At 39.9% G+C, this 26,471-nt stretch overlaps 1 protein-coding gene across 1 annotated transcript in view; it reads right to left on the bottom strand.

Annotated features, from left to right (window-relative positions):
* ITGA1 (integrin subunit alpha 1) overlaps nt 1–26,471 on the bottom strand; it is a 119,298-nt gene that overhangs the window by 2,484 nt on the left and 90,343 nt on the right. The window contains exons 17-29 of the mRNA XM_077816830.1: nt 26,051–26,187; nt 24,240–24,350; nt 23,535–23,620; nt 23,202–23,337; nt 17,826–17,906; nt 14,744–14,820; nt 13,884–13,973; nt 12,636–12,747; nt 9,768–9,881; nt 8,998–9,102; nt 8,260–8,364; nt 4,648–4,740; nt 389–505 (exon numbers count right to left, since the gene is read on the bottom strand). Coding sequence (XP_077672956.1) covers nt 389–505; nt 4,648–4,740; nt 8,260–8,364; nt 8,998–9,102; nt 9,768–9,881; nt 12,636–12,747; nt 13,884–13,973; nt 14,744–14,820; nt 17,826–17,906; nt 23,202–23,337; nt 23,535–23,620; nt 24,240–24,350; nt 26,051–26,187 — 1,364 coding nt within the window. The remainder of the gene's footprint in view (nt 1–388; nt 506–4,647; nt 4,741–8,259; nt 8,365–8,997; nt 9,103–9,767; nt 9,882–12,635; nt 12,748–13,883; nt 13,974–14,743; nt 14,821–17,825; nt 17,907–23,201; nt 23,338–23,534; nt 23,621–24,239; nt 24,351–26,050; nt 26,188–26,471) is intronic.

The following is a 26,471-nucleotide window of genomic DNA, read 5'->3' as shown; positions in this document are numbered from 1 at the left end:
CTCTGAAGCATGACCAGATTGAACTGGTTTAGAAATGATTTCACAAGATGGAAGAATCTCTTGTTAGTAGGACAAAAGTGCAAAGCAGCACTTTTTCTAAGCATCCCTGTGTCAGAACCCACTTTTTGCGACAAGAACTCTAACTGAATCTAATTTTAATGAAATCTCACTGCTAGAAAACTGGCACATATTGATTGTACCCAAGTGGTTAGAATGGTCTATTTTACTTAGGGAAAAATCAAATTTCATTAAGTATTTATTATGATATTTTACTAATTTAGAGATTTATTATGTTTGTCAAATTCTAATGGTAAGAACACAGGACTGAGCCCTTAAACATCTAAGTATGTAAAAATCTAAACACAAATCAAACAAATGTGTAGCTTACCTTCCACAATGCAAATATAAGAAGTGCAAGAATCAAGAGTCCAGCAAAGGCACTCAGTAAAATGACCCATAAAGGGATGACGCCAGGGTGAAGTTCTCTTGAAATTTTAATCGTGATCTGTGAAAATTATTCGAAAGGTAAATGGTAAAAAAAAAAAAAAATTCTCTAAGTAACAAAGTAACATAACTTGTATCACCTACTGTAGATACTGTAGTATGACTTTCAAAAGAACCCTATAGTTTCATTTTGTGGGTAGAATTTAAAGGATGAAAGAGAGAATTTAACTCAGTATGAAAATTGATATTTATGTAAAGTCTCACAAGATGTGTAAAGTTCACACAATGAGCCAGTTTCCTCAAAGACGTTACAAGCTTCCTCCGAGACTCTTCAGCATCAACAACCTCCTTCATAACACCATCCCTACCACCATGGATATCATCTCCCCATATACCAACATCCCTCACCATGATGGCATCTCTGTCTGCCTCAAATACCTATAAAATAATGAACACTCAGAAATCCACCCCAAATGCATAGCCAAACTCATCCTCATCCACAACTACTTTATATTTAACAGCAAACACTTTGTCCAAACTATGGGAACAGCAATGGCTAATAAGATGGCAGTCTCTTTATGGGACACCTCATGGAGGAATTTCTGGAAAAATGCACCACAAAAATCAATGATATACCTGAGATACATCAATGATATTTTCATCCTCTGGACAGATGACCTAAGCTTCCTCACAGCTTTTTACCACAACTTCAATCACCACCACTGATCCATCAAACTCTCTCTACAACACTGTCACACCAGCACCAAATTCCTGAAGACCATGATTGGATTCAACAATGGAACCCTACAGACAACTATATACAAGAAAGCCACGGATCACTACATTTACCATCACAGATCCAATAACCACCTCAGACATGCCAAGAAATCTGTTATCTGCAGCCAGACACTCAGATACCACAGAATTTGCTCCAAATAGGAAGTCCGGGATACACATCTAAACACATTTAAATCTGCCTTCACTAAACAAGGACATACTACCAAAGAAATAGATTGTATCATGGAATGGGCCACCCAAATACCCAGAAGAACCTGCTTCAATATAGGGGAAAAAAAACTCACTGACTGCACACTTCCAGTTGTTACCTATCACACCACATGGGGTATCATGTAACAATTATAACCCATACTTGATGGGGACTACATCCTGAAAAATCTTTCTCAAACCCTGCCTTCTAGCCTTCAGACAACACCCAACCTCAACAAGCTCCCCATAGACCAGGACACACCAACTCAAAGTGCGACCAGACCCTGCCAGAACAACAGATGCAAAAACTGCGGACATAACTCCACTGCTACAATGATTGGTAGCCCCAGAATAAACCTTTCAAGATCCATGGGTCCCACACATGCCTATCACAACATGTGATATACCTCATAGAGTGCATCAAATGCCCTAGCAACAGTTACATAGGTGAAACCAGATAACTGCTACATTCTCAATGAACTCACATAGAAAAATGATAAAAGGCAGAAATACACTATCACCTCTGGGGGAACACTTTTCTCATAATGATCATTGTGCATCTGACCTCTCAGTCCTCGTCCTCAAAGGAAACCTGCCCAACACCATCAAAAAATGAGCCTGGGAACTTAAATTTGCAACTCTGCTGGACAATAAAAAACAGACTTAATAGAGACACTGTTTTTTATGGCCCTTACAACAATTTGTAACACAACCTACTGCTTGCTAACCCTTAATTGCTCACTTCATTTTAAGTGGTCTCCTACAGCATGTGTGAATCCCTTATGCTTAACAATCTGTCCCACCTTGTATTTAGCTCAGACACTCGTTTCTTCCTCCAGACCTGAGGAAGCGTTCTGAGAAGCTTGAAAGCATGTCCCTTTCACCAACATAAATTGGTCCTATTAAAGACATTACCTCACCTACCTTGTCCCTTTCATATCCTGGGACCAACATGGCTACAAGAACATTGCAAAGTACCTGCTAATTAGGAGTCACTGTTTTATTTATCACAATTCTGCTACTAAGTGACTGTAGTATTCTAATGAACTATATTTTCTGAAGTGTGATGGGGTGCACAAACCCCAGACATTAAGAAACCAGGCATTAAGAAATTACTCTGGGCTCAGCGAGCTCCAACCTGCCACACCATAGCAAATGTACCAACTGGAGAAGGAACTAAAAGGCAGGAGAATAGCTCATTTGGGGGCAGACCAGGGAGAAGAGCAGACCTGCTACTAGCAGCTCCAGGGAGATGAGCTGAGGGAAAGGCAGTATTTCTCCCAAAACAACTGCCCAAAGGCCCCTCCCTGGGGGAAGGGAGGGCCTGCTGCAGAGACACACTGAGAGAGAAGCATTGCCCTCTCATATGAGCTCTGGACTGGATTGATCCCCTTAATTTTTGTTTGAACTATCCCAACAGGGGAAAGCCTTGGACTGAGTTGGCCCAGGAGGCTGGGCCATACCCCAGGAGGAGGCAGTTGTCCTCACTCTGCCTTACCCCAGATGGCGACCTTGGGACAATTGCAGGAAGTGGCCTAGGAAGGGCTGCCTTAAGCCTCCCCAGCTGTCAGAACATGGATAGCCCTCAAAAGGCCCTGGGTTGGAGCCCAGTGGAGGGGGAGGGCCAGGGCTCGCCTGCCAACAACCCCCCAAACTAACCTAACCACTAGGCAGCGCTCTCCTATCAACCAACCCTGAGCGAAGGTTGTCACAAAAATTCTGGCATAACATTTCTCTGTTTATCATATGGTTGTGATTCTCAGAAAGGATTTTCAGTAATACTGGGAAATGTTTATTTAAGTTTGTGTTAAGCTCCTAAAAAAGAGATGTGTGTTCATTCAGAAGTACAGAAAATCATGTGGAAAGACTGCACACTATGGAGTGTTTACAGTATCTGCTCCATGTTAAGGGCTTAACTTCATGAAAAAGTTGCAGTGGTTTAAGTACATTTGTGATTTTAAACCAATTTAGTTAAATCAATATAAAAGGCTGTGTAGAAAATCTTCTCATTCTAAACCAGACTTATTTTGTTTTTTCAGTTTTATTTGTAATTGGTTTAAGATGACCTGAAATAAGAGTGTCCATACAGGGCCTTTCACCATTTTAATCTTAAATTGGTGTTAAAAACTAATTTAAGTTAAAACAATGCAACTCTCTTGTGCAGCAAGGCCTTAAAATTTGTAAACTAAACATTTAATTTCAATGACTTTTTATAATTAAAACAAGGTATTTCTGATTCATATCACAATGTAGAGGTAGCTCAGTTTATCCTCAAGAGAAGCCAAACTTCATTTTAGTTTATGATCTAAATTTTAATCTGTGTTTTAAAAGGAATGTATGTAGTAAAATAAAGAAAAAGCTTATGGCTTATCACTGGCATGTAATTAGTAGTTCCCAAAGTAATATGTACAAGAACTAATTCATTCTGAAGGTCATTCTTTCAGAAATTCTTGGGGGCACTGCACAGTAACATACAGTAAGATTTTTTACCTAGAGTTACCAGTGTAGTTATCTAATACAATATTACACAAACAAGAAATTACCCTAGAAAACAATACAATACATTTATTTTGTATAGCTTTATGCAATGTATTCTAAGATGTTTTAAAGAGTTAAATAAAAGTTACAAACGAAAAAATAGGATAGAGATGATTATACTGGCTCCCATTAATAGGCAATGAACTTTAATAGGAGTTGATCAGGCCATAAGAGGTATTGCAAATGAGGATTGCACAGTCAGGGTAGATGTAGCTTTAAGAAATAAAATCTTATTTTCATATAAATACTCTTGGTAATGAAGAGGAGGAAACAATTAGAGGAAAATATTGCATATAAGCAGAATTGTTTCTAAAGGACATTGTTTTTCAAGACTACCTAGGACAGCTGCTTTTTAAATTATTAATGTTTTTAAAAGATTCATTTTAAGTGTGTCTCATATCCACATGGACAGGGGAAGCACTAATGTACTGCAATGGTTAGCTCCAGATTAGGTGAATAATTTTCTACTTCATATGTAAATTGATAAATAGCATAGTTTTTCTATCATTCAATATTATTTTAAGTTAGTTCTGACATTTTTTTTTTTACTCTGAATAGATAGAAAATTATAGACCTCTTGCTCAGAGAAGTGTGGTTCACTGCGGCAGGTAACATATCAAACATGTCATTAACAGGGTAAATCCTACAATGGGTGTCAGAGACTAGGGTCACACATACCTCTCGTTTTTGATTGTCTCTTCTCAAAATCAGTGATGAGTTTTCACTCTGAAGTAATGCTCTTACAATGAGATGTAAACTGTGAACACTTGCCTGGAAGAAAGCAAGACACCACTGTTTATGTTAAATATTTTTAAGACTGAAATTTCAGAGATGAATAACAGCATAGAACTAAGTTCAGGTTGTGAGGTGGTAGGAGAGCAAAACGGAATGATAAATAGAAAAATCACAGAGAGGCATAGTGGGACAGCACATTAATTCTGTACATGATGCTAAAGGACAGAAAAGGTGGGGGAGCATCACTGTATGTAAGGGAGCAGTATGACTGCTCAGAGCTCCAGTATGAAACTGCAGAAAAACTTGAGTGTCTCTGGATTAAGTTTAGAAGTGTGAGCAACAAGAGTGATGTAGTGGTGGGAGTCTGCTATAGACCACCGGACCAGGGGGATGAGGTGGATGAGGCTTTCTTCCGGCAACTTGCAGAAGCTACTAGATCGCACGCCCTGGTTCTCATGGGCGACTTTAATCACCCTGATATCTGCTGGGAGGGCACTATAGCGGTGCACAGACAATCCAGGAAGTTTTTGGAAAATGTAGGGGACAATTTCCTGGTGCAAGTGCTGGAGGAGCCAACTAGGGGGAGAGCTTTTCTTGACCTGCTGCTCACAAACCGGGAAGAATTAGTAGGGGAAGCAAAAGTGGATGGGAATCTGGGAGGCAGTGACCATGAGTTGGTCGAGTTCAGGATCCTGACACAGGGAAGAAAGGTAAGCAGCAGAATACGGACCCTGGACTTCAGGAAAGCAGACTTCAACTCCCTCAGGAAATTGATGGGTAGGATCCCCTGGGGGAATAACATGAGGGGGAAAGGAGTCCAGGAGAGTTGGCTGTATTTTAAAGAATCCCTATTGAGGTCACAGGGACAAACCATCCCGATGTGTCAAAAGAATAGTAAATATGGCAGGCAACCAGCTTGGCTTAACAGTGAAATCCTTGCGGATCTTAAACATAAAAAAGAAGCTTACAAGATGTGGAAGATTGGACAAATGACCAGGGAAGGGTATAAAAATGTTGCTCGGGCATGTAGGAATGAAATCAGGAGGGCCAATTCACACCTGGAGCTGCAGCTAGCGAGAGATGTTAAGAGTAACAAGAAGGGTTTCTTCAGGTATTTTGGCAACAAGAAGAAAGCCAAGGAAAGTGTGGGCCCCTTACTGAATGAGGGAGGCAACCTAGTGACAGAGGATGTGGAAAAACCTAATGTACTCAATGCTTTTTTTGCCTGTCTTCACGAACAAGGTCAGCTCCCAGACTGCTGCGCTGGGCAGCACAGCATGGGGAGTAGGTGGCCAGCCCTCTGTGGAAAAAGAAGTGCTTAGGGACTATTTAGAAAAGCTGGACGTGCACAAGTCCATGGGGCCGGATGCGTTGCATCCGAGAGTGCTAAAGGAGTTGGCGGCTGTGATTGCAGAGCCATTGGCCATTATCTTTGAAAACTCATGGCAATAGGGGGAAGTCCCGGATGATTGGAAAAAGGCTAATGTAGTGCCCATCTTTAAAAAAGGGAAGAAGAAGGATCCTGGGAACTACAGGCCAGTCAGCCTCACCTCAGTCCCTGGAAAAATCATGGAGCAGGTCCTCAAGGAATCAATCCTGAAGCACTTACGAGAGGAAAGTGATCAGGAACAGTCAGCATGGATTCACCAAGGGAAGGTCATGCCTGACTAATCTAATCGCCTTCTATGATGAGATTACTGGTTCTGTGGATGAAGGGAAAGCAGTGGATGTATTGTTTCTTGACTTTAGCAAAGTTTTGGACACGGTCTCCCACAGTATTCTTGTCAGCAAGTTAAAGTATGGGCTGAATGAATACACTATAAAGTGGGTAGAAAGTTGGCTAGATTGTCGGGCTCAATGGGTAGTGATCAATGGCTCCATGTCTGGATGGCAGCCGGTATCAAGTGGAGTGCCCCAAGGGTCAGTCCTGAGGCCGGTTTTGTTCAATATCTTCATAAATGATCTGGAGGATGGTGTGGATTGCACTCTCAGCAAATTTGCGGATGATACTAAACTAGGAGGAGTGGTAGATACGGTGGCAGGTAGGGATAGGATACAGAGGGACCTAGACAAATTGGAGGATTGGGCCAAAAGAAATCTGATGAGGTTCAACAAGGATAAGTGCAGGGTCCTGCACGTAGGACAGAAGAATCCAATGCACCGCTACAGACTAGAGACCGAATGGCGAGGCAGCAGTTCTGCGGAAAAGGACCTAGGGGTGACAGTGGACGAGAAGCTGGATATGAGTCAGCAGTGTGCCCTTGTTGCCAAGAAGGCCAATGGCATTTTGGGATGTATAAGTAGGGGCATAGCCAGCAGATCGAGGGACGTGATCATTCCCCTCTATTCGATATTGGTGAGGCCTCATCTGGAGTACTGTGTCCAGTTTTGGGCCCCACACTACAAGAAGGATGTGGAAAAATTGGAGAGAGTCTAGCGAAGGGCAACAAAAACGATTAGGGGTCTGGAACACATGACTTATGAGGAGAGGCTGAGGGAACTGGGATTGTTTAGTCTGCAGAAGAGAAGAATGAGGGGGGATTTGATAGCTGCTTTCAACTACCTGAGAGGTAGTTCCAAAGAGGATGGTTCTAGACTATTCTCAGTGGTAGAAGATGAAAGGCAAGGAGTAATGGTCTCAAGTTGCAGTGGGGGAGGTGTAGGTTGGATATTAGGAAAAACTTTCACTAGAAGGGGGGTGAAACACTGGAATGCGTTACCTAGGGAGGTGGTAGAATCTCCTTCCTTAGAAGTTTTTAAGGTCAGGCTTGACAAAGCCCTGGCTGGGATGATTTAATTGGGGATTGGTCCTGCTTTGAGCAGGGGGTTGGACTAGATGACCTCCTGAGGTCCCTTCCAACCCTGATATTCTATGATTCTATGAAAGTTTCAAACAACAGTGAAGACAGAAATAATGCACATGGACCTATGGTCTGATCCTGCAACATGACAGTACTTGTAGTACATCTCAGTACTTGTAGGATTGAACCCCAAGTATAGTTAAAATTATGGGAAAGAAACAAAAAATATGAAATTAAGACTGACATATTTAAAGTCCTGATCCTGCAAAAATTGCACACATGAATATCTTAAGCATGTAGGTATAATTAATGAGCATCAAGTTAAGTGCATACATAAGTGTTTGCAGGAGTGGACCCTAATACATCTCCAAAAAACAAGGCAAAGCTTAGATATTTAAAGGGAAATAGAGTCTTGAAAAACTGAATTGCTGAAATAGGAGTTTGCAATGTGAAATATTAGCTATAATCTGAATGCTATTTTGGGTCATATACACAGAAGTATCACATCAGAGGTAGGTAATAATTCTTTTCTATGCAGCTCTGGTGAAAATGCATTTTTAATTCTGATGTTCTGAGAACCTCAGTAACAGAATATATGTAGGTTAATTTCAAGGGAATTCTTAAAATAGTAAGGAAACAATTTCAAGTACTAGAAGACTGAAGATTAAAAGAAATATAACTGTCTAAGCATTATATTTGGCTTAATATTGTTTCAAACCCATAGTTATACTCAATGTGGAGAAGGCTTACTTACTTTTATAAAGGTAGGTTTCCATAATCTTAATGAAATGTTCACTTGAGTTATATCAGATGGGGCCAGAGTACAATTAATAGATGCACAGTTGTATGTATCACAGTCCTGTTTAAATGTTTATGGACAGGAATTAGTAATTAAACATTTTAATATGACTCTCTAGAATAAAACATCCGATGTATAGACTAGTGATTTGTAATTTACTATAGGTTAGTTGTATGTGTTATTAACACTAAAAGAATATTGATTACCGGGGCTTGGCTAGACAAAAAAATTACACAGAAATAACCAAGCTTACTTTTTAATTCAAATGTAACATATCAGAATGCTAGCATTTTGTACCAATTTTGCATAGTTGGAAATGACTAAACAAAGTTGCCAGGAAGTGGAAGGTCAGGTCTTTAAAATATTACTTAATATTTATTTCATTAGACAAGAAGGACAAGGATAAAAGATTTACACCGATGTAAATAGGCATAGTTCCACTGAAGTCAACGGAGCTACGCTGATCTACACAAGTCGAAGATCTGGTCCAAGGATGTGTAGTTCAGCTTCATGTGCAGTTTTTGCAGCAAGAGCTAATAAAAAAATATAGCATGTTACCTTTAAAGGTAACGCTTTCAGCTATTAAAATATTTAAGACGAAATTATATGAAGGAATATCTTAACAGTATTTATTCAACTCAAAACATTCCAGATAAATACTGCAATGAATGTACACGTTTTAGACAGGCTTACCATACTTGTATCTTTTGTAGGCTCTTTTTTTTTTGCCACTACAAACAGCGTCCCAGAATTGATCTTGAATGGATCTATAGGGTGACTGGTTTGGCAGACTGCATTCTGTTAGAAAAAATACCAACATCTCTCTTACTGCCCGAAGGTCCAAAACAATAACATGAAAAAGCTCCAGAAATAGGTCAGTACCCTAAGATTTAGCAACTGTAACAACAAGATCATTTTATAGTATACCCATTTCTATACATTTGTTAATAACCGGAGCATAGAAGAGCAAAATGAAGGTGACATACCTATTGAAGCATATTATTTTTATTATCTTTCTCATTACAAATATGACAGTCTTTTAGGAGGTAATTTAGGCTACATCTAATCTGCACACCATTGGCAGTGGTAGGTAGGGTGCATGTAGCTAGATGCTTCAGTGAAAAGCAGGGTGCTGCTGAAGCTTTTCAGTGCCCTAAGCACTAAGCCACGCGCTTGACAATAAATGAAATTAATCTTGATATCTTCAAATTATTGTTCAAACACCAAAGCGAGGCAGGCCTTATTTTGTGAACGGCTACATTTCTAGAAATTCTTCAAGAAGGTTTACATCTTATTCCAAATCCAAGTTATCATGTAGATTGCAATCAAAGCTAAGTTTACGTGCCCAGATGTAATCAAAGTGAGTCTTTCATTTTCTGACACCAAACACAAAAAAATGGAAGAAAAACATTTAAACTTTAGAGTAAAATGAAGGTGCATCCATGTTTATAGTCATAACTTACATCTGAAAATGACAATCCACTTAGGTAGAGAATGGGGTTTTTGGACAAAGTCAAGTTGGGGAATGAAATCTGCAGAGTGAGTTGTGGCACTGGAAAGTGTTCACCTTTTTCAATCTACAAGAAACAAGAACAACTCTGTATTTTCTGTTTTCTAGTTAGGACCTTCCTTATCTTATTGGTGTTTGACTGTGGTTCCCCCCCGCCCTCCCTTCATAGAATCATAGAATATTAGGGTTGGAAGAGACCTCGGGAGGTCATCTAGTCCAATCCCCTGCTCAAAGCAGGATCAACACCAGCTAAATCATCCCAGCCAGGGCTTTGTCAAGCCAGGCCTTAAAACCTCTAAGGATCAAGATTCCACCACCTCCCTAGGTAACCCATTCCAGTGATTGGGTTTATTTCACCCTCCTAGTGAAATAGTGAAGTGTCTCCTAATATCCAACCTAGACCTCCCCCACTGCAACTTGAGACCATTGCTTCTTGTTCTGTCATCTGCCACCACTGAGAACAGCCTAGCTCCATCTTCTTTGGAACCCCCCTTCAGGTAGTTGAAGGCTGCTATCAAATCCCTCATCACTCTTCTCTTCTGCAGACTAAATAACCCCAGTTCCCTCAGCCTCTCCTCGTAAGTCATGTTGCCCTGCCCCCTAATAATTTTCGTTGCCCTCTGCTGGACTCTCTCCAATTTGTCCACATCCCTTCTGTAGTAGGGGGACCAAAACTGGACACAATACTCCAGGTGTGGCCTCACCAGTGCCGAATAGAAGGCAATAATCACTTCCCTCGATCTGTTGGCAATGCTCTTACTAATACAGCCCAATTTGCCGTTGGCCTTCTTGGCAAAAAGGGCACACTGCTGACTAATATCCAGCCTCTCATCCACTGTAATCCCCAGGCCTTTTTCTGCAGAAATGCTGCTTAGCCAGTAGGTCCCCAGCCTGTAGCAGAGCACGGGATTCTTCTTTCCTAGGTGCAGGACTCTGCACTTGTCCTTGCTGAACCTCATCAGATTTCTTCTGGCCCAATCCTCTAATTTGTCTAGGGACCTCTGTATCCTATCTACCAATCCTCCCAGTTTAGTGTCATCTGCAAACTTGCTAAGGGTGCAATCCACATCATCCTCCAGATCATTAATGAAGATATTGAACAAAACCAGCCCCAAGACCGACCCTTGGGGCACTCCGCTTGGTACTGGCTGTCAACTAGACATGGAGCCATTGATCACTACCTATTGAGCCCAATGATCTAGCCAGCTTTCTATCCACCTTATAGTCCAGGGTGATTGAAGTCCCCCAGTACAAGCAGGGCCTGTGATCTGGAAACTTCAGTTAGTTGTCCGAAGAAAGCCTTGTCTACCTCATCCTTCTGATCCGGTGGTCTATAGCACATGTCCACCATAACATCACCCTTGTTGCTCTCGCCTCTAAATTTAACCCTTCATAACTATGCAGTCAGCCAGTGGTGAAAGGGAGCATGATGTGAGCTCCATTAATTTTATTCAAGCAGCAGACAGGTATTAATTGTACTCCAGAATTAGCAAATGCAGTTTACTATGTATCTGATGAATAAATAGGTGGATGCAGACAGAAAGACAGGATTCAGTCCGCGTTTCTATTTTGACATATTCTACATTTCTTGCCACTCCCTTGTACAGCTCATCTGTTTTCCCTTTAGGGCTTGTATTACATGAGTTCCTAGGGGCTTTTCTTTCTATTTTTAACTCCGTGTTCAAGTCCAAAACAATGCTCTAACTTGGGAAGCAGTAGAGGAGCCATTGTTGGGAAAAGGAAATGGCTTCTGGCAGCAGTACTAGCTGGCTCAAAAGAACGTTCTTCCCCAAAGACTCTTAGAACAGCTCTAAAGCAACAGTCTTCTTGCAGCTCCCCTCCTTCCCTATCTCAACTCAGTCTGACTTGTTTCTCAGATCACAGTGGCTTCTCTCTCTCTCACACACAAATTTCTGCTCCTTCTGAATCGGCACTCTGCAGGAAAGGGTGGGGAGGAGGACTATCACTTACAAGCAGGGTCCCAAGCTAGTAGCAGGGACACTGTCTATCAGATTTCTGACTACGCGCTTTGCAGCCCCTCAGCTTCTGTCTTTATTCAGTCAGGTAGGGTTTAGAAATCAGATAATCCCACCTCAAACAATCTCTTAATTTTAACATTAACACAAAGATTGGAGAATACTGTATCTAAACTGTAATGTTTAAAAAGTATGGGTGGGTAACAACGACATAGGTGGGATATAATATAACAGAGGGATAACAATTTCACCTTTGTAATTACTGCATAGAAAGAGTTAGTCCTTTCCCAAGGCCCATCTATTACACACAGAAAGTTGCTGATTCAGACTTTTCATACGGATAGGACTAATATTCAATGCTAGATTTAAAACTGGGAAACAGGGATGTTTTAGAGATAACTAAAATCAGTCCTGCTACAATGTGAGGGATTTATAACCCACTAAATGTCTCTTCCAGCCCAAGTATTCTACTTTGCCATCTTCATTTAATTAGAAATGCAAAGTCCTTAGAGCATGGTACTTCCTTCAAAGCTAGCTGGTTTCTGGAAATATCAATTTTCAAAAATAAGTACAAACTGTAATGAATTAAGGGAAGCTTCTAGTTTCAATAGCACATGCTTTCCCATTGACCGTCTTGAATGGCTCCATGGCCCACAGATCACATTTGAATACCGCTGATATATAATATTTTGAAAGCAAAAAACACAAAATGCTGCTGTAGGAGGTTTAATATGTTGCAAATGTGACACTTAGGTAATAGGTTAGCAAAGGACATAAGTGCATTCAACCAAGTTCAAAAACAGAACTAGTCCCTTTATAGTGTCATTGTAGCTCCTGTTTCTTACCTTATAGTTTATGTTAACTTCATCCCCAATGTTCTCAGTTGTATTAATAACAGCAGGAACTGTATCATTTGCGGCAATTATAATATGGGGTTCTTTGGGATCTTTCAAATGACTGTGGGTTAAAAAAATAACAAAACCTTTATAATCGTGCACTCTAAGTTAATTATAGAGAACTTTTTGTTACTTTAAGTTAATCCTTCAGGGCTAGTTTTATTACAGTGTGCTACTATTTCCATTAATGCACATTTTCTAAGAAGTGCTTGTGTCTTTTTAAGTACAAATGTACATTACAAATCCCTTGTTTGGTTAAAACTATATCAGAACAAATCATTCATAAAAGAAAGATGGATTCAAGGCCTGACTCTACACTGCCTTGCTCACATTGAGCAGTACTTCACTCCAACCCTAGTGCCATGCGAAATAGGCAGAATCCTAATAAACAAACAGAAAAGAGAAAAGGTGGAAAAAAACAGATGGGTCAAATTTAACTCTATTCCATATGGGGAGGACCTGTATTCAAAGCTAGATTTGACACCCATTTATTAGGGATGATTTAAGTCAACGAAGTAACACAAAGAGTGGGAAATTTTCAGAAGCAAAAATGGGAGTTAGGCACTTAACTGCCTTCAGATGCTTTGAAAATCACAGTTGGAATGAATTCAGCCTAATCATTTACATATACAAATATACACACAGCACATCCCATATTGATATATGTAGGCATACCCTGCACACATATTTCTAAGGATGGAATTCAACTGAATTTCAACTGTTCCTGAGAACAAAGAATATATCTTTACTATGGCAGAACCCTTGAATTAAAAATGTATATGTGAACTGATAAAAGGCTTTTGAGAATCTGGAAATTAAGGCTAATTTATGAAACCTTAAAAAAAAAACAATAGAAGGCCAATACAAAATGCTAGTTTTCACTACGAGGGGAAAGCTATGCTTTCTAACGCACGTGACACACCTCTGAATGAACAGAACAAAGTATGAGAGTCAGCGAAAGCTGCTATTGCACTAGTCATCCTATAAATCACATGTAGATAAATAAAAAGTGGCTGCAGCCTGCTGCGGACAGTGACTGATCCATTTCAATAAACCCTTTGCTTTTTATTCACGAGACCAGTGTTTGTCTTTTGTCTACACTACCAAGTACAAGCTAACAGCAAAACCACACAATAGTCTCTTTAAATGTCTGCTGTATCCTATACTAGAAAATTAAATACAGAAAAACATTAATACCTTAAAAATATTAATCCCATTTCATATTTTACTGGGATTCTAACGTCTCCTCCATTGTCAGTCAGGGTCTCAAGTGGTTCTTCGCTGTCACTAGAACAGAACAACACATACCACTCTGGTCAGATTATGATACTCCTCAGTACACAGTATGTATAGTCGGTGGGGAGGGCTCTGAGAGACTGAAATACCTGCAGCTGTGGATATAAAAAATCCCACTGGCCATTTCAAGTTAATTATGGTCTTTTAAAAATAAATTGAAAGGGCTCTTTCCAGTAAGTAAAAGGTACATACTGCATTAGGCCAAAGTCAAAATTACACCCTTGTAGAAATGAGAATACAAACTGCTGTAGATTGAAAATAGCTACATTATATCAAGTAGGGGCAATCTCCATCACACAATCCCTGTAATTTCCTGTGACACCATATATTACAGGCAGGTGCAGTCCAATTTACCCATGCAGCTATGGCAAGGCACCTCAATCTTGACTTGCTGCAACACCATTGCTATTTGAGGCCTAGGCCTCTCTCCTTGGCAGAGACTGCAAATTGTGTTACAATGTATGGTAATTTTATTATCAGAACAGATGTCTTCTGCGGTTGAGGCTAGAAAATCTGAGTCACTCGTCTCATTGGCCTCTATAAATGAATGTCCATTTATTTAATCCACATCATTTGATAGCCTCAGACAAACCAATAGTTCTGTACATCTCTAAAGCTGGCCACTCTAGACATTTAATATTCTCTTTTGAACCAAACCCCTCCCCGCAAAAACCCCCCATCTCTGTCATACCAGCTGGAGCGCAAGCTATACAGTAACTAAAAGGAAAGTTTGAGATATAAAAGCAATTTTGGTAACTAACCTTGTTACATACACCTGAACAGTAGCATTTTCCAGAAGATAAGAAGCGTTGAATTGGAATACTATTCTGAAAGAAATCTGGGGGAGAAAACACATTTTAAAAAGATACTAAGAAAAGGAGAGTAATACTCAGCTAAACATTAAAATGTATTCAGATGAAAACTGGCAAAATTCCTAAGTCAAAAATCTTGGAGTCCATACTGAGTTTTCAGTCCATCTAACTGAACGAGTAGGACTTCAGGATTTTGCCCAAAATGAAAAGGAAATCCAATAGCAATCAGGTTATCACACTGCAGGGCCAATTTTTCAAAACTGGTGGCTCAGAATAAAATTGAATATATAATGTGTGTATGAAAGATAATTAAAATAAAATTACATATTTAAATTCCAATTTGTAAATTTAATTTCCTTGATTTAAGAATTCCACATCTGTTGATCCCGAGAGCCTGGTACAACAGCTATCAGGCCTTTAGGGAGGGATCTGTATACAAAGCCTTGGTCGTATAGCTGGTATGGACTGTTTCCCTTCCTCATTTAGAAGAGGCTGCTGGGTTTGCATCTGTTCGTACTAATGTGATGGCATTTTTAATACATGGCAAAGGTGCCTAGAGTGTTGAATAGGTATTTTTAAAATGTATTTAAGAAATCTAAACAAATAAATAATCCTGGATTTTACAACAATTTACTAATGACTATAATTAAGGCCAATATAGCATAACATGGTCACTTGGAAGGCTTTGGAAGCTCTGTTCTAAACATGCACCTCTCAGCATCACTAGACAGATTACACCGTAGCAGTTTTGCTTTGGTTTAATGAAAATGTAGCATTTGGTAATTATGTGATATAGCAATCTTACAGTTTGTTAATCTAAAGGAATTTGAATTCAAGCTCTTTATTTCTCCATTGGTTTAAATGTGTGCACAACTTTAGTATAAGTGATCCAGAGAACATTGTATGGGCAATTTGAGCATATAAGGAAGTCAGGAAGACCTAGAACAGGAATTTACTGGGACTGTTTATCAGCCAATTAGACGAATTAATATCTGAATGCAAATGAGGGTATGAAACATCTAGGTTTTCAGACTGAGTGGGAATTGAAGGACTCTAGCCACAGACAAACTGACAATAACAGTTGGAAAGTAAAATGAGAAGACTCTTAAGAAGCTGCGAATGGGAATAATAAGTGGGGTTTGTCCTGATTTGTCTACATGGAAAGAACAGTTTATCTAGTTGCTACTGTTCAGAGACTGGAATTGGAAAAGTGTGTATATTGGTGTCTGAGAGAGAATCTAAGGTAATTTATCATATCTGCACAAGATTTGGTGTACCCCAGAATAAAAGGAATAAGATATTTTATCCTAGAGCAATTTAAGTGCAATTGATTGTCCTTATTTTAAGCTATTTTACAAACACTGAAGTCCAAATTTAAAGTGCTGCATTTGGACATTTGATTTAATCACCAAAGAATACATCTGGGCTACCAGAAATTTATTCCTAAAATATAAAGAAATAGTTTACAATTGTTTAAACATTTTTACTTCCAGGTCTCTAGGTATGTTTCTTATGCAAAATGTTGAGGTTATAGGAAATTTTCTTTCATCTAGCTCAGGGATGGCCAACCTGAGCCTCAGAAGGAGCCAGAATTTACCAATGTACATTGCCAAAGAGCCGCAGTAATACATCAGTAGTCCCCACATCAGCTCCCCCCCGGCTCCTAGCGTCTCCCATCCAGCAGCAGCCCCGTCAATCAGCACCTCCCCTCCCTCCCCGTACCTCCCAATCAGCTGTTTCATGGTGTGCAGGAGGCTCTGTGGGGGAAGGGGAAGGAGCAAGGGCACGGCAGGCTCAAGGGAGGGGGTGGGATGGGGTGGAGTGGGGGCAGGGCCTGTGGTAGAGCCAGCCACAAAACTCCTGCTGAACCCTTAGGCATGTAAAATCAGTGCCTACATTTCCAGGGTAAAAGCTCTCTCTGGGCATGTGCACTGCTGCCTCAGTGGAAGAATCCAGACACCTATCTCCTGAGTAAGCCCCAGAGCGATCTGGAACTGGGGAAAGTTTGACGTTTGCCTGCCTATCTCGCATGTGAGGCCCCATTCAGTAGGTGTGCTCGTAGGCTGATCATCATGTTGGGTCCCATTTAGAATGGAAAAGGCGGTGGCGGCGGCAATGTTATAACTTTTAGCTCAGTGGTTAGAGCACTCACGTGGGACGTGGGGGACCCTGATTCAACTCCCCCTTTTGCCTGATGGGGATATTTCAATGTGGGGCTCCTTTAGTCTCACCCGTTGAAGTGATTTCATTGTGGATAAATTCTTAAAGAGCCATAGGGCCAGAAACAGAGAGAGAGAGAATGACTCTGTAACCTGCTAGCTAAGGCATCCACCTGGAAGGTGGGATACCCAAGGCACAGTGCTCCTGCTCTTTAATTGAGTGCCATAACCACTGAGCTAAAAGCTATAAGGTGGGTGTCATCTTAACCTCCTGTTTTGTGTGAGTGAGGCACATGCCTAACTCATTCTCACAAAACCCAACTTAGGTGGCTAAACTGCCTGATTCCAAGAGAGGGGTTTCTGTTTGTGGTTGACTAGCAGAGCCAGGTGCGTTCCTGCATCCTGGAATGAGACAACTATCTCTGTGAGAGGGGCAGGGTTTAGGACACACCTCTCTCACACATGGCTTTTGTGAATCACATTCTAAGGTACCTATCTCTCCCCATTCATCATAGAGGCTAGGTTTCTTCCGTGAAGAATTGAAAGTTAAATGTCCGGGGGGGGGGGGGGGGGGGGGTGGTGGTGGTACATCATGGCATTTCCTGGATCTTACATGGCTATTTCCATAGAGACAAAATCTAGACCTATATTAGAAAGGGGACCTTTTGAGTTTTATTTTAGGGAGGCACAGTGAGGTGGGGGGGGGGAGGGAGTTCTTTTTTCATTGACATGGAGTTATTTGAGATTTATTTACATCTAGAAGCTTAATTGGTGCATAAATACATAACTGATCATGTAGCAAAGCTCAGGATGGACAGCTGCCATACAGGGCTGCTGCCCTCTCCAAAAATATTCCATTAACAGTTTCCTACCTCTTCTCCAGACTTTAGGAAAGGGTATCCCACTTTACAGGTAATATTGTGATTGGATTCACAGCTATCTTTCTGTATACCCTAGACAGAAAGAGTCACATCATTACAAGAGTGATTTCACTTTTATGTGAAACATTTTAAAAAATGTGTTAATTAAAAATTAAACAGTCCAGAAGTATATCACATTCTTTGTAATAGTTACATTCCATCATCATCATAATCATCATAATCTAAAATTCAAATAGTTAATGGATAGGACTTTCTACATTTTTGTTTCATAACATATATAAAATATTTTTATCATAATATTGTTATATAAAGTTATATCAGAATTACTATTATTATCAGTGAAAGTGTACAGAGAACTTCACAAAATGCATAGGGCTTGAGTTTAAAATATGCATACATGCAAAAGAATTCTCTTCTCATCCAAAAGCATCTTTACAAATATGGGGAGCAGTACAGTGTCACCATTCAGTGGTGAAGTGGGGGACTTCAACTACTCAGACATCTATTGGGAAAATAACACAGCAGGGTACAGAGTATCCAATGAGTTCTTGGAATGTATTGGAGACAATTTTTTATTTCAGAAGGTGGAGAAAGTTACTAGGGGAGAGGCTGTTCTAGATTTGATTTTGAAAAATAGGGAGGAACTGCTAAGAATTTGAAAGTGGAAGGCAGCTTGGGTGAAAGTGATCACGAAATGATGAGTTCATGATTCTAAGGTATAGTAGGAGGGAGAACAGCAAAATAAAGACAATGGATTTCAAGAAGACAGACGTTAGCAAACTCAGGGAGTTGGTAGATAAGATCCTGTGGGAAGCAACTCTAAGGGGAAAAACAATTGAAGACATTTGGCAGTTTTTCAAAGAGACATTATTAAGGGCACAAGAGCAAACTATCCCACTGTGTAGGAAAGACAGGAAGTATGGGAAGAGACCACCCAAGCTTAACCAGAAGATCTTCAATGATCTAAAAAAAAAAGTCCTACAAAAAGTGGAAACTAGGTCAAATTACAAAGGATGAGTATATACAACTAACACAAGTACATAGGGACAAAATTAGAAAGGTCAAGGCACAAAGCAAGATCTATCTAGCTGGAGATATAAAGGGTAACAAGAAAACATTCTACAAATACACTAGAAGCAAGAGGAAGACTAAGGACAGGGTAGACCCATTACTCAATGAGGTGTGGGGGTGGGGAATAATAACAGAAAATGTGGAAATGGCAGAGGTGCTTAATGACTTCTTTGTTTCGGTTTTCATCAAGAAGGCTGGTGGTGATTGGACGTCTAACATAGTGACTACCAGTGAAAATGAGGTAGGATCAGAAGAGGCTAAAATAGGGAAAGAACAAGTTAAAAATAACTTAGACAAATTAGATGTCTTCAAGTCACCAGGACCTGATGAAATGCATTCTAGAATACTCAAGGAGCTGACTGAGGAGATATTGAGTCATTAGCGATTATCTTTGAAAAGTCATGGAAGACTGGAGAGATTCCAGAAGACCGGAAAAGGGCAAATATAGTACCAATCTATAAAAATGGAAATAAAGACAACCCAGAGAATTACAGACCAGTCAGCTTAACTTCTGTACCTGGAAAGATAATGGAACAAATAGTTAAGCAATCAGTTTGCAAACATCTAGAAGATAATAAGGTGATGAGTGACAGTTAGCATGGATTTGTCAAAAACAAATTGTGTCAAACCAACCTGATAGCTTTCTTTGGCAGGGTAACAAGCCTTGTGGATGGGGAAGTGGTAGACATGGTATATCTTGACTTTGGTAAAGCTTTTGACACTGTCTCGCATGACCTTCTCAAACAAACTAGGGAAATGCAACCTAGATGGAGCTACTATAAGGTGGGTGCAAAACTGGTTGAAAAACCATTCCCAGAGAGTGGTTATCAGTGGTTCACAGTTATGCTGGAAGGACATAATGAGTGGGGTCCCGCAGGGATCAGTTCTAGATCCAGTTCTGTTCAATATCTTCATCAATGATTTGGATAATGGCATAGAGAATACATTTAGAAAGTTTGCATATGATACCAAGCTGGGAGGGGTTGCAAGTGCTTTGGAGGATAGGATTAAAATTCAAAATGATCTGGAGAAACTGGAGAAATGGTCTGAAGTAAATAGGATGAAATTCAATAAGGACAAATGCAAAGTATTCCACTTAGGAAGGAACAATCAGTTGCACACATACAAAATGGGAAATGACTGCCTAGGAAGGAGTACTGGGGAAAGGGATCTGGGGGTCATAGTGGACCACAAGCTAAACATGAATCAACAGTGTAACACTGTTGCAAAAAAAAAAAAAAAAGAAAAGAAAAAAGCGAACATCATTCTGGGATGTATTAGCAGGAGTGTTGTAAGCAAGACACGAGAAGTAATTCTTCCGCTCTACTCCGCGCTGATTAGGCCTCAGCTGGAGCATTGTGTCCAGTTATGGGCGCCACATTGCAGGAAGGATGTAAACAAATTGGAGAGAATCCAGAGAAGAGTGACAAAAATGATTAAAGGTCTAGAAAACAAGACCTATGAGGGAAGATTGAAAAAAAAACTGTGTTTGTTTAGTCTGGAAAAGAGAAGATTGGGAGGGGACATGATAACAGTTTTCAAGTACGTAAAAGGTTGTTACAAGGAGGAAGGAGAAAAATTGTTGTTCTTAACCTCTGAGGATAGGACAACAAGCAATGGGCTTAAATTGCAGCAAGGGAGGTTCAGGTTGGACATTAGGAAAAACTTCTTAACTGTCAAAAGGTGGTTAAGCACTGGAATAAATTGCCTAGGGAGGTTGTGGAATCTCCATCACTGGGGATTTTTAAGAGCAGGTTTGACAAACACCTGTCAGGAAAGGTCTAGCTAATACTTAGTCCTGCCAAGAGTGCAGGGGACTGGACTAGATGACCTCTCAAGGTCCCTTCCAGTCCTATGATTCATTTTGGACCATGATTTGTACCTCCACTAAGCCCAGCTTGGTCATGTCCCTATGTATGATGTTCCATCACCAAGTCTGATCAGCCTCTAGGTCTGACTGACCCTGGTTGTGTTTTGCATTATTTTCTTTGGCTTTCTTTCTACCGTTTATCTTGTCCAATGTCCCCACCATTATAATATTTTTGATTGCAGCCAATCTCATAACGATCTCCGATTTCACATTCTACTCTCTTCCTAACTTCATTTCTTTTAACATCATCCCACTTTTTATACCTGCCATCTTCCAAAGAACTCTCATCTCTACTGCCTAAAGCCTTCTGATATCCATTTCATTTAATGCAGCTACTTCCAGAGTACTACGTTAATAAACTCGCTTGATAAATTTTCACTTTGGTAGCCAAAGTACATGTTTTAACCTCAACTTTGATGGAACCATCGACAATGATCAAGCTTCCTAGGTACACATAAAATTTCACTTGTTCAATGGCTTCACCACTGCTGCATTTCAACACTTCATCTATTGTCCATTTCACAAGATGCAACCACTTCATCTTCTTGGCATTTATTGTAAGTCCAAGTTGACTACACCAATTTTCCCTGGTAGTGAAGAGTATCATATTTAAATCAAAGGTGTCTGGCAGTTGTACAATGTCATCTGCATAAGCTACAGAACTTAATTCTAGATCACACAATGTCACACCCTCCATCTCATCTACTATTCTTAACATCTAATTTAGGAACATGATAAATAGTGTTGGTTATTCCATGCCCTCTTGTTTTACACCCCTCTTACTTGAATCAGATGCTTAATCTTCCACCAGAAATACAGGAGACTTCATACATAACTTTTTTCACTGCGGTTATCCTAGCTGGAACTCCATATAGATATTACTACTTTCCACAATACTTCACTCCAAACCAAATTAAATGCCTTTGTGAAATTGATGAAAGCAGCAGACATCTTTAATCCACATTCCCACTACAGGGTTCAGCATTTTGTCAAAATGTTCCTTTCCAGACTTTAATCACCTCTTTGACATTGGTTGTTAATTCACTGGAGGCTGTCTGACAACTTGCATTATTGCCCTGATTGTGTTTCTGTACAACTTAACCCTTTTGTATATCGTTTTCATATCTTGTTTTGTTGCTGCTCCTGCCAGTTGTTGAGTGTCTTCATTCCAAAACTTTTCTTGTCCAACATTTGTTATTTCCTCACTGCTTTGTGCAATGCTTTTAATTCTTCTGCTTTCCCAGCTGTCTTGGCTTGTTTACACTTCTCCTATAATGTTCTTGTTTCATACTCAGAATGTACAAAAATGCATGCACAATCACGCCTACTTGCAAGCACAATTACCATGACTCCATATAAATCTAGCATTTACTCCATACACACCAGGAATCATGCAATCAAGCACTGGATCTAACTGGCCATTTGTATGCACAAATACTTGATTTGTACATATAATGGTGGAAACTGTGTACACAACTTAGGCACATAATTACATGCACACTTTTAAAAAGCAGGCCCATGATAAATAGATCAACAACATTTTAAATTCTTGACATCTAATCAAACCAATCATCTTGGTAACTTCAAAATTGTTTATCATTAACTTTCTATAGCCCTGAGGTCATCACATGTTTATTATTAATATTTGTTTTAACTGATAAGGTGCTTCCCCGTACCCCTGATATCAGAACGTCAGCAAAGCACATATTGTTATTCTCCCCTTCCCGTGCATTTCATAATCCCCTCTTCCCAACTGTTGCTGCTGTAGGTGCTCCTTCTTGCCCTTTGACTATGATGATATGATGCAGAGCCTCCTCCAAGACTGCATTCATGGAACTGATTCCTCCTTTCACTTACACCAATGAATATGGTTCCTTTAAGTCAAAAGAGTTACATCGTCTTCCTGATGTAAGTGAATTTGCTTTGATGCTGTTGCTGTGTCAGTCCCAGGATATAAGAGAGACAAGGTGGGTAAGGTAATATCTTTTATTGGACCTACTTCGGTTGATGGAAGGGATGAGCTTTCAGACTTCACAGAGCTCTTCCTCAGGTCTGGAGAAGATAACCAGAGCATCCAGGCTAAAGCTGAAGAACATGAGGAAAAGCTCTGTGAAGCTCAAAAGCTTGTCCCTTCCACCAACAGAAATTGGTCCAATAAAAGATATTACCTCACCCAGCTTGTCTCTCTGGTGGGAGTGAAGGCAGATTTAGGCCCTATGTATCTTCACTGCTCTGACATCATCCTCAGTTGAACAGTACTGTTTCTCACCCATTTCCTTAACGACCATAATGGTGCTTGGTTTGCACTGGCCTAATTAATTTTAGTCCCATGATAATTCTCAGACTGATGTCCCTAGTTTAGCAGCTTAATAGACCAACCCCCTCAATTCTCTCCATCAGATTGTGATAAATTGAAAAATCTATACCTCAATTCCAGCAAAAATAATGTTTGGAGAGTACTGTACTAAGACTCTGGTATTATAGGCACTGTCTTTTTTATTCCTGACAGACAGTAGCACGTTGAACTTATCATTGCTTGACTTTATGATGAATGGAGAGGAACTGTAAAATAAAATAAAATAATTGTGTTAATTATCTTTACTTTACAAACTGATAAAAAAAATTAAGCAATGGAACTTTTTCCCATGGCCATACTGTTTTGTCTTTGATTGAGAAAACATTGATCACCAGTATTCTATCAGAACACAGAATCTCTATTTTATTAGTATGGCAGCTATATTAAGTTTCAGTGTAGTTACCTGTCTCCAGCTATACTTGTTGTTATAATCAGAACGAGATCTGTAATACATTTATTTTTGATTCCACAGTCTTTTGTGAAAGGAATCTGCAACAATAATATTGATAGTTGTATTCACGTTTTGTTATAAGTATAATCAAAATCTAAGTATCAGCATTTCAAGTCATTATGTATTTTACATTATAAAACACCTTTTGTTTGACTGTCATGGAGACCTTTGTTGTTATTAGTTAATGAAGCCTCCTGCTACCCTGTGAAATTATTGGGTGTTATTACCCAGCTGCAGAAGAGGGATACCTATGCATGGATGAACAGAAAGGTTAACTGATTTAACCAAAATCACAGAGTGAGTCAGTGGCAAAATTGTGAATAGTACCAATGAGTCCTGACACATTCCCTTGCTCTAATTTGTAGACTAGATACAGCTGCCTCCTTTCGCTGGAGTGTCCTATGGGCAGGTCATTCAGCTTTAAAATTCAGTTAGAGCTTCGCAACCTGATTCAAATGCCACTGAAGTCAAAGTCCCCACTAATGGAGGTTTCATGGGAGAATGCATCTCCCAGCCTGGCCCCTCCATCCTCACTGTCCAGCCCTAGCCAATTTATGGACTAAGCCATCCAGCTCTAGGCCTTGCAGGAGCTGTCTGGAGAGGGGTGAATCTCAGCTTAAATACTCTAGATATTAGCAATGAATCTTAATGACTTACATATTCATACGCTGAGTTCGGCTGGTCACTATCGAGAACTGGCCCATTCTCTGGGTTGGAAAAATTGAACTCCAACAAAACCTTTACAGAGTTCTGAAAATCAGGCTTGTCCTAGAAATGAAATAAATGAAACTGGTTTTGACATTTTCCCTTAAAACCACCATTGGTATGGAAGCCTCTAAAGGAGAATAAATACGGAGAACCCCCCCAAGTGCAATATTTTTCAGTCTCATTCTCATCAGAACCACAGTGTAGGAAAAATATCTGAAAAAGGAACAACTTGGTCTAGTTAGCTAATGACGACCAGCTTGTTTCCAACCAAAACCTCCAAAATACATGTCCCATAGGATCACAAAAGGTCATCTAGTCCATCCCTCTACCAATGCACAATCATTCAAGATCTTAAATGCGTCAACATTTACAGTTACTTTTATACTTCTTATTTTTCAAAGGCAGCCCTGGAATAGGCAGATACGAGGCTCACGGACATGAATGGAGTGCCCTTTTGTGCCAGGGATGAATCTGTGCCCATTATTCTTACACATATTGCACGTTCAAGCAAATCTTATGCATCATATACCAGTAGGGTAATTTTTTCAGCAAGCAACTGTGGAGTTGCTAGGATATGGGTGCACAACAGGAGTTAGGAACGTAGGTCCCAGTTCTCTGACCACTGCGATGCACAAAACTCCCAATGACCTTGTAGGCATCTCAACTCGCCCGCAACCTGAGTTTTTGCTGTAAAAGCTCCTTAGGCACTTGTGTTTCTGAGCAAGTGCACTGCTGCCTCCCTGTGAGCGTCCAGATGCCTAAGCCCTTGCGTGATTCACAGACCACGGGAAGAAAGGTGTTTGGTCCCCTAACTCCCCCAAGAGGCCTGATGCAGTAGATGTGCTCACAGGCTGCCTAACGGATTGGGCTCCCATAGGCGAGCTTACACAAAGCAGCTTGAGGGGTGGAGAGGAGGAGGAGCTGCCACCTCTCAAATGAGTGCTCTAACCATTATACTATGGGATATTCTGATATAGGGAGTCACTCTGTCTCTCCTGTTGATGAAGTTGCACTGTGGATAAATAATGAAAGAATCACTGGAGCAGGGGGACTGGATGCTGTGTCTCCCACATCCTGGGTAAGTAGTCCAAGCATCAGGCTACAGAGTCATTCTCATGCTTGTGCTCTCATTCTTTCCCCTTTAAAGAGTCAGTTGGGCCAGTCATTGGGCTCAGTGTGACAATGCCGAAATCCTTTTGAGCATTCAGCGCTAGATGTTTTAAGAATAGGTATTGAATAGTGTAAATCCCTAATGATTCTATAAAACCAATGATCATAATGGACCTTTCATATGAACTGCTAACTGCTTTACATTTATTTTTTCATAGTAAAGAGGTCTAGCTCTGGTCATCTCACACATACTCTGTCCCAACCCTAATTAGAGTTACACTAGCAAAGAATTGCACCAATGTGCAAATTACACTTTCATCTCACATCTTCCAGCTGACTCTTTTGCTCACACCTAAGTCATCACCACCATCCTTTACATGGCTGATGAATTCAGCCCAAATGTGTTATTTGGATTTTAAATATAAATAACAAAGAAATAAAAATAAATTGAGCTAGGAGAATTTAATATATAGTCAAAGAAATATTAATACTATGAAACTGATTAATAATGTGTATACCGGCTATTGACAATGATCGTGAATGTAAGGAGCCTTTTTAATCTATTTTAGCATTAATGCAATAAAAATGCACTTAGAGATAACTGTAGTGTAACAATGAGAAAATATAGCCACTTTATATGATTTACTTGCCAACATGTAGAAGTTATGTTTAATACATTCTGACCCTTTGACAGTGATATTTTTTTGTATCTTCCTTTCTTGACTTTCCATGAACAAGCTTCGAGATATCTGTCTTTGTGAGTCAAGCGTAGCCCAATACTGTATACCTACAAAGATAATTGAAATAATAAAACCTATGTGGATAGGATTATAAGCAGATAGACATCTCCCTACTCTTTTTTCTCCCCATTTATTTTTGCTGTTTTTTAAAAAATAAACTGTAATAAAATTTTAACAATTCTAATATTTTTATAGATTGTGAATATCAAACTTAAAAAATAATCATTTCAGAATTGCATGCTGTTTTCTGGGGGGAGGAGGGAACCCAAACCAACCTACCAAAAACAAAAAACAAACCAAAACAAACTCAAATGCAAATAGAGCAGGTTTT

The sequence above is a fragment of the Eretmochelys imbricata genome, chromosome 5 (genome assembly GCF_965152235.1).
Source record: "Eretmochelys imbricata isolate rEreImb1 chromosome 5, rEreImb1.hap1, whole genome shotgun sequence".
NCBI lineage: Eukaryota > Metazoa > Chordata > Testudines > Cheloniidae > Eretmochelys > Eretmochelys imbricata.
This window is presented reverse-complemented; position numbering and strand designations above follow the sequence as displayed.